The sequence below is a fragment of the Chrysemys picta genome, chromosome 4 (genome assembly GCF_011386835.1).
Source record: "Chrysemys picta bellii isolate R12L10 chromosome 4, ASM1138683v2, whole genome shotgun sequence".
NCBI lineage: Eukaryota > Metazoa > Chordata > Testudines > Emydidae > Chrysemys > Chrysemys picta.
The window spans coordinates 39,052,302-39,061,211 of record NC_088794.1 but is presented as its reverse complement, the minus strand read 5'-3'; the positions used below and the strand labels follow the sequence as shown (position 1 = coordinate 39,061,211).

The window sequence follows — 8,910 nt, the reverse complement described above, 5'->3', positions numbered from 1 at the left end:
CACTGTAGTGCAGTATGTTTTTTAGTGCTGGTTGCAGAATAATAGTTCATAGACACCATCTGTAAATAGGGCTACACTAATCTATCCAAACACTTTATTTTGTTAATAAAAATACTAATGTGCTTTGATAACAGAAAGCTGATATGTCTGTAGGAAAGGGCCTGCTCCAATTAATCTCCAAGCAGAAAATCAGTTACAGTATAGCAATTCCTAATTTAGATGCATCAGACCACTGGCCCTTCTAATCCAGAATTCAATAGTCAGGATTAGTTGAGTCTGAGGAAGGTGCAAGAACCCCTGCAGTCACCAGTTACAGAATAAAAGTGCCTTCCAGAATGCTTCCTCTAATACCCCCTGCTTGCTTAGTCCAGAAGAGGAGGGATAGTTGAACTGGTTCAGAATAAAATAAAGACCAACATATAGAATCTGAGGGGTTTGGTAAGGTTTATATAACAAGTTCCCTGTTTCACATCTCTCCCTGCATCTTTGCAGTTTCTAGCTCCAGCCAGGATTAGCCATGCTGAATGGGAGGGGCTGTTCTCAAGGGGTTTCCAGCCTAACCAGAGACAGGAAGTGCTATACATCTTATCAGCTTCTTCTTAGGACACTTTGCAGAGCCAAGGGGTTGGCGAAATAGCTGAACTTCTTGGTACTGTGCTTATGAAAATCAGGTTTTGAGACTTATTGCTAATTAATCTACATTTCCTTGAGAGTAATTCTGCAACATACAGCTATCCTTTCTCTACAGCTAGAAAGGGGAAGTATAAGGAAAAATGCATTTGGCAGTGAAACGGAGTTGCAAGACTCTTCCTGTGTAGTGTTTCTTACGAATGGTCTGAAACTGAAATCCTTAATAGGGTAAAGTTCCCACTGACTTCCACGGAGTCTTGCTTGAGGGAGACCAGAGAGTATTGGTGGAAACTACAAAGATTATACTGAGAACAGCATGTAGGAGGGTTAATTAAGGGCTGATTTAAAGCATAGTTCTAATAAGGAGTTAGTCAAGGGTGTGGCTCAAAAGGGAAGTGCTTGCTCATCCAAGAACTGGGAAATGCCATGGCTATAAATTACTAATGAGGCTTTGTAAGTTATGGACTAGCTGCTTTTTTCCCACAGAATGAAATAGGTTTCAGCTAGCTGTTGCTTGGACCATCTTGAAGAAAGTCTTGGTTCTGATTCCCTATGTATGGCTGGTGGGAAGAAATGCTCTGCATTGAGGGGTTTGTGCATTAAAGCAGAAGGATACAGTACTTAGTTTCCATGGTTTCCTGAACCTAGAGGTTTTTCAATTACCTGTACTGCAGCCTGGAACACTCTCCTAAAGAGGTGTGAGTTTCTTTTTTTTCCAGGTGGGGTTAAAGCATGACTTAAATATGGATTCAGGTAGCTAACTTTAGGACACCATGTCTGAAAAATCTGGATGATGTGCCTTTACTTCCATTCTACAGTGTAAGAGATGATAGACCCACCCCTGTAAGTGGGGGGTAGCTGAAATGCAGTTGCTGGAACTTCTGTAACTATTAGCACTCAATGTTGTATTGCTCAGAGGCCTAAATGGGGATCTGAGCTTCATTGTGCTAGGCACTGTTAAAACAACCTGAGCTAGTCAGTGCCTCCCCTTTACTACTAAAGAGGGAGGGCTGCATCCTGACTGGGTTCATTGACTTCAATGGAACTATGCTGATTTACATCAGCTGAGGATGGAGTCCTATCTCTTGTAATAGTGTTGAGCCCAGATGTCTGCAAACTATACTAAGGCTTTGTAAACCGCTCCAATAGCAAAAGTTAGTGTATATGCTGCTGAAATGCAAAGTGTTGGCTTAAAGCTACTTTTATTTTCAATCTGGGGTGATAGAGGTAAAAGTCCTGATATATAAACATTGCACATTTTAGTTTTTGTGGATAAAGTAGATTTACACGTAGCCTGGATTACTGAACTTTCTCCTCATTCTGGGGTACTTTATTCTTAAAAATATACAAAAACAGAGCTATATTGACAACCAGTTGCAAATAACCAAAGGCTGAGACTCCAAACATCTTGTACAAAATTCCACCTAGTGTTGGGCCCACTGTCCGTGTCAGGGGAGGAACAGATGCACATATCCCAAGCATGGCACCTACAGAAGAGGGGAGAGAAAAAGTGCATACATAAGTAACCAATTAATTCTAATTACAAAGGTTTAATGATAATTTGTTGAACAGACATAGCTTACATGGACCCTGTGTGTCCAGAAGTGTACAACTTCCACTGTGAACCATCTCAATTCTCCACTGCAGTGTTCACACAACAGGAATACTATAGTAAAGGGCAATCAGATTCTGCACTGTTCAAGAAAGAATTCAGTGCCCAATACTGGGAGCTAGGCTCTGATTCTGGAAATAGTCCTCTTAATTCGGCTTGCAACTGGGAAAATTTATTTCATTGAGGGTGTGGTAATTTAGTACTCTCTCTTGCAAACCTTGGAAGATCAGACTTTTCTAATACAATAATTAGATGAGGCAGCTACCAGTGCATTTCCACCTTACTAAAACAACCTATTACAGTTTGTCCTCATGCTCAGGATGTTAAGGCTTTGCAGTACAGCAACTTGGCTCTGCAAGGCTGGGCTCTAACTAGTCTTTTTCAACAGAACAGATGATGCCCTAGAAAAACCTCCTCACAAATAAAGATTGCTTCTATATGAATGAACACATGCTGGATACAATTATCTAGCTCCACCAGATTCTTGTGCCATGCTGGGAGCTTAAAGGGAGCAGGAGCCACAGACCATGAGAAAGCACTTACTAGTTGGCAACACAGGGCCACTTGCATGTGTGCATGCAGATGAATGGACATGGAATATTATAGCACGTGTGGTATGGTGCAGGCATGTTATTCTGCTATTCATATAGGAAAACCAGCATATCACCAAAATGAAAAGTCTTAGAACAGGACAGCAGGGAAGGAGAAGGGAGATAAGCTTAGACTTTGGTCACAAAGTGGGGTGTTTTTTGTTTGTTTGTTTGTTTGTTTGTTTTGGGCCCATTTTAAATATTGATATCATTGTTTCACTGCTTGCACAGGTGAGAGAACTCTGGATGTAGGCATTTTGACTTTACATAAAGATCCTGCTGTCAGGTATGGCACCATGCATGGAGGCCTGCCTAGTTAAATGGGAGCACAAATGCACTATTGATTCTACTAGTTATAAAGTGATGGAGGACCATGTAACTGGAACAGAACTGAGTCAAAAAATCTTTAGGGGAGTGTGAATTAGAGGAAATCTGACCAGTCCTCAGTCTAATGCAAATTTAAGCCTGCTGTACTTCTATTCAGAATGCTAGTTTGAGAAGGGAGCCAGTAGGAGGGGGAGTAATATATATATATATATGTGTGTGTGTGTGTGTGTGTTGGAAAAATCTTTCTGCCAGATCTTCTGGGTACTGCTCCCCATCAGTGAGCTGGGTGGATCCCCAAAATTGACCTCTCCCCAGTGGGAGCAATCACACAGCCACCAAGCTTTCTGGGCAGGTTCTACAATTTCCCCCCGCCTCCAGGCATTTGAACTAAACTAATTACTATATACAGCAGCCAAACTGGCTCCCAACAGTTGAGCTGGCACTTTGTAGTGTGTGGGTGGGTTGTGTGTGTATGTTTAATCAGATATCCATCCTCTAAACAGGCCCAGGCTCCAGGTCTGCACCTCTGAAAGGTTTATTTTGCTGAAAGATAATTTCTGTTTCCTAAAGAACCAGCTAGATCCAAATTAGACCCCCCAGTATGAACCACCTCTGATCTTTAGGCAGTTTGAATTTTGCAGCGTGGGACTATAGGGCTAGTCTACACTGGCAACGCTAAAGCGCTGCCGCGGCAGCACTTTAACATGCCTTGTGTGGTCGTGGTGCAGCTCCCAGTGCTGGGGCATTGTTTACGCTGGCGCTTTACAGCACTGCAATTTGCTGTGCTCAGGAGGGTGTTTTTTCACACCCCTGAGTGAGAAAGTTGCAGCATTGTTAATTGCCAGTGTAGACAAGCCTTTTTGGGATGGCAGGGACGCTTTAATGTTTTGTGACAGTGGAAAAGAAAATGCTCGCTGGACAACCGGCTTCCACTAACTTCTATCCAGTCTTCCAGGTCTTTCATAAGAGGGGCACTCTAATCTGGGGCTAATCCCCTCTTTATCATAAAGGCCTGACCCAGCGCTTATTAAGATCAATGGAAAGACTACAACTGACCCAGACAATACTGGATAGGGACCTTAATGAAAAGATCTTCAGAAGATTCCTTCAGAGAGACTCAAGACAGACACAATTCCAAAGGGAGTTCCTCAAGCTGAACTGGCGAATAGAACAATTTTGTGAACGTGAGTGTTCTTTAAATTGACTAAAAATCTTCAAGGCTAATGCCACTTCCTGTGTTTTTGATGTTAAAAGCTTTAATGTCACAATATCACATCAAGCTTAAGAGCTATTAAAAGGCAGAGATTTATTAACAAATGCAACTAGAAATGACTAATTTGTAGCGTAAATTGTACATTTGTACAGTTGGGACAATAGTTTTATCTGGAATGTGGGTGGAACGGCTACTGTATGCTGCCACCCATGACCAGAAATGGATGGCAGACATTTTAGTAACATTGTTTCTCCGGAACACACCCATACTACATTACAGAGGTAGTCCAAAGAAGCAGCTTACACACTGAAATTGCTCTGCTAGGTCAGGCACTCTTGATTTCACTGTTGCCTCTGCCTTGATGTAAAGTTTTAAAAACAAAATCCTACTTGAGAAAGTGAATGACTCTCAGCACTTGTCTTTAGTATCAGGCTGTACAAGTTTTACCCTGACCTCCTCATGCTTTTGCTAAAGAACTGCAATCCTGACCTGCAGCAGCACCTCCTACCAATCTAGTTTTGAGCCCAAACACAACTCTGCCAACGCACCTCAATGCTGACCTGCTACAATCCCCTGCCATTGTAATCCTGGGCCCATGCACAGCTCTCCAAATGCACACAATCTTTTCTTGCAACACTCCCCAATGTGCTAGTTCTGGGCTCCATACAACCTTTGCATTGCAAGTGCACCTTTGTCCTAAGTTGCAGTACCACCCTCTCCACTGTCCTTCAGCAGAGACTGCCAATCTTGCTGAATTGGGGATGGGAGGTGACTTAATAATGTACGCAAACAAACAAGGACTACGAAGAGGCCACTAAACTCATGCTCACTTGTGACTGAAGTTAGCCTCTGGGCTTTGAAAGAGGAGCATGCTCCATTTTTCTTCACAAAAGCCTTTTGAGAGCAGTCTGGATGATTTCCAGATTTGCTCTATGTTTAAATGCCATTTCTGCCCCTCCTCCACTGCCCTCCCTCAAACATTTTTTGAAGACTTGAAACTCCTGGTTTTCATTCGCACAGAACCGAGTCCTGGAAAGTTCTGTCCTTAGCTCAGTGTGAACTAAATACGTTTTAGCAAACAAATTAAATTCTAACCGAGATTCAATGGCTCTAAATGCTCACAATGTATGCGGGATAGATTTCAGCCTTAAATTAATCAGGCTAACAATGGGACATTGTCATCCAGAAAAATCCCAAAGTGCTTTACAACCTTTGACAGACTGTACAAACTTTGAGTTAAATTTCAACTGGGCTCTGTATAGACACTTGCCCATAAAGCTGCAGCCGGAATGGGGAATGCAGGATAGAATCTGACTGGTCCAGTTATGGATCTCTCAAAAGAGAACAACTCCACAGATATTTGTGGAGTGGAGCCATGCGGGCAGGGCTTAAGAGAGCAGAAGCATCACCTGCAGATAGGTACTAACTCATCTTAATATGCCCCATTCCACACAAAAGGACGCTCTACTTCTAGCAAGAATAATTTGGACAGAGATGGTGGGGGCTAAGCAAGGCTCACCAGAACATTGCTGTGGCAGCACAGATGCGTGCATACATTTTCTGGCCACATCTGAAGGAAATAAATATACATGCCCACCATTGAACCACAGCCTCTTCTATGGCAAAATGCAGCAACTCTTAACAGCACATGGAAACATCACAAAATAATTTAAGCACAATTATTATAACCAGCTGCAACCCAAAGCTGTAGCTGCTATGTATGGATTATGGTGGCTGGCTCTGTGGGTAACCATCAGCAGTTTCGCTGTCTCTTCACATAGAACAGTGAAGCTGTCAGGCAGAAGTCTTTTGTTTTGTCCATGGTAGATAGGACAATAAGGTTGCTTGGCAAAACCCAGGAGTCTGCTGGTCTTAGCAGCCTCTCAGTTGCCCACTACGATATTGGAAAGGAAGGTTCAGAGTGTCATGCTGATGTTGGTACAATATGTATGGCACTGCATCCCGGGAGAACTCTTTCATTGAAGGAAGGCATGGACATTCAGATGATGAAGACTTTTTCAGGACTTTGACCCTTCCTCTCCAATAGGGTGATGGCCAGACACTTCCTTTATTATAATACACAGAAATCATGACTCCTTTTAAGTTTCATGTCTATGGTGACTCTCTGCCTGAACAGGGCCCCTCATTTGCAAGAATATGCGACCATGTTTCAATACTGAGCATTTATTGTTTATCATGGTGTCCCATAGCCTGGTTTTGCATGAAAAGAAGCACCTGAGTAACAGGAAAGCTATGTGGACCTTTCCTTGTTGGATCCAGCCATATGGCTGGGTATTTGCAAGTGGAAGTGCAGGCAGCAAGAGCCTGAATGACTACGAGGAACATACAGTCATAAATGGAGTGTTTGGTCAGTACTGTACAACCTAGTCCTCTGTTCATTCTGTACCTGCTCATCCTGATTTCCGACATAAATTACATGCAATTGTTTGAACAGGATTTCTCAGGGAATGGCACGTTTCTCAGAAATGTGCCTTACTGTAAAATGAAAACTGCACAACCACACTGCAGCAGTGTGGCAAGGGCGCTATGAAGTGTGACAACCTTAAAATATGACTCAGCTCATTAGCTGTCCTATATTGTAGCTCTTCCTTTTATCCTAGCCTCTTCAAAGGCCAAATCTATTAATCTCAATCTTATGATCCTAAATCAGAGGTCCCCAAACTGTGAGGCGTGCCCACCTAGGGGCGGTGCAGAGGAATGTTCAGGGGGCTCTGCTCCTGGTCTCGCCCTCAGCTGTGACCCCAGCCTCAGCCCCCTTATTCCTGTCCACGTCCCCCCCCTCCCAGAGCCATGACCCTGCTCCAGGGGAGGAGGGCGCAGACATGGGTAAGGGGGGAAATGAGGTAAAAAGTTTTGGGAGCACTGTCCTAAGTGCAGAGGGCTGACACAAGGCCTTGTGATTCACCTAAGCCGTAAGCATAAGTAAAGCTTTGCACAGCTCCTCTGCAGCAAGGTGGATTTTAGTCTAAGTAAAGGCTGCAGGATTCTGCCTCTTGTTATGCTGTCAGTTGATGCTGGTCACTGGCTCACTGCAGGCCTCCTTGTAAGTCTAGGCCTGCTTCTTCTGACCAGCATTCATTGGTTGGCAGAGATGCAGGACTAATACAGGTTACGCTTTGTTCTTAGTCAAATTATGCCTGATGGGATGTGCTGGGAACTCGGCATTCTTCCCACAACGCTCTAAGTCGTGGTTGGCAGCACAGCATCAGTACAGCAGCGTTTATGCACATGCCAGCTCACAGCTTGAAACCTCAGGCTTTAAAAGTCACAAGGCACAGAGTCTGAGCTGGAAGATCGTCTAATTAAAAAAAAAATCTAGTCTTTTCACAAGTCTTACCAGTGTCAGAAGGAGGGACGGACTTGGTGAGAATGCTGTCCGTAATGATGCCCATAGTGCAGAGTGCAAATACCATGGGGAGAGCAATGATGCAATAATGGAACACGTTGGTCATCAGCGCCTAAGTGACAGAACAAAATATACCACGTCTATTAGAAAACCAGCTCCTGGGCAGCACAAAGGATAACGTCACTGATGAGATACAATCCTACCTGGATTTTCATAAATACATAGTGCACTAGACTCCGGGTTGGTGTACAGTGATGAAGCTCTGATGCAGCACCAATAGAAGATCCAGCCCATTCAAATCACTTCTGTTAAATTTGTGTTTAATACATTATTATAAACATTCAGTATATGTAAGAAACTATAACCTGTACATTAAGGTAGAACCTCATCTAGTTTTGCTTTGCTAATTCACAAAGCGTGACAATTCCCACAATCCCCACCTCCTTCCCCCAGGCTGTCTGCTGCACCTCTCAGGAAAAATTTAATAGCAGGGGCCTGTAGTACAGTCTCTTTAAGTCTTCATTACTTATACAAAACACGCTACAGCACCCATTATAATGCATCATCATAAATAATTAAAACTAAACTTCGCTTGTCAAAATAAATGAACACAGTACATTATGTAATACTGTACCCTTGGGATCGCTAATCCTGTTTGTCAGTATACTTGCTAATGAATTCACTGAATTCAGTAATCTGGAATGGGTCTCCCAGTCATAAGGACACGTTAATGAGCATAATTAGTGAATGTAACAATTTTCTTATTGCACATGTTCTGAGCAGAGACGTCATTTCAGCAGTTTATTACTTAAACAAAAGTACAAGAATAAACTTCTTATGCAGTGGGGCTAAACCAGCTCTGAATTCATTCACAATCCCGACTGGTCAAATGAATGGATTTCTTTGGATCATGGAAAGGAAATTAATGCCCCTCCTCCCTCGCTCTGTACTGGAAGTCTCTTAGCCTATGTTTGCTTTTGAGGTGTGTTTCTTTTACTGTCATCTGGAGATCATTTATATCCTTTGTTAAGCTGGAAGTTTTACTCATTGGATCATCCTGCATGGATTTTCCTTTCATAAAATCCAGTCAGCGTCTCTTGGTTACAGAGAGAAAACAAGCCCAGAAACATACCTAACTCATGACCTGCTCATGCTGAGGTTTAAAACATTT

General features: G+C 42.9%; 1 protein-coding gene across 15 annotated transcripts in view; it reads right to left on the bottom strand.

Moving 5' to 3' along the window:
• Positions 1-1,815: 1,815 nt before the first annotated feature.
• The window catches only part of SLC22A18 (solute carrier family 22 member 18), a 152,935-nt gene continuing 145,840 nt past the window's right edge, over positions 1,816-8,910 (bottom strand). For all 15 annotated transcript variants that reach the window (XM_065594694.1, XM_065594693.1, XM_065594696.1 and 12 more), the window contains 2 exons: positions 7,731-7,851; positions 1,816-2,117 (listed from right to left, as the gene is read on the bottom strand). In XM_065594694.1, the coding sequence (XP_065450766.1) occupies positions 1,930-2,117; positions 7,731-7,851 (309 nt within the window). In that variant the 3' untranslated portion in view covers positions 1,816-1,929. The remainder of the gene's footprint in view (positions 2,118-7,730; positions 7,852-8,910) is intronic.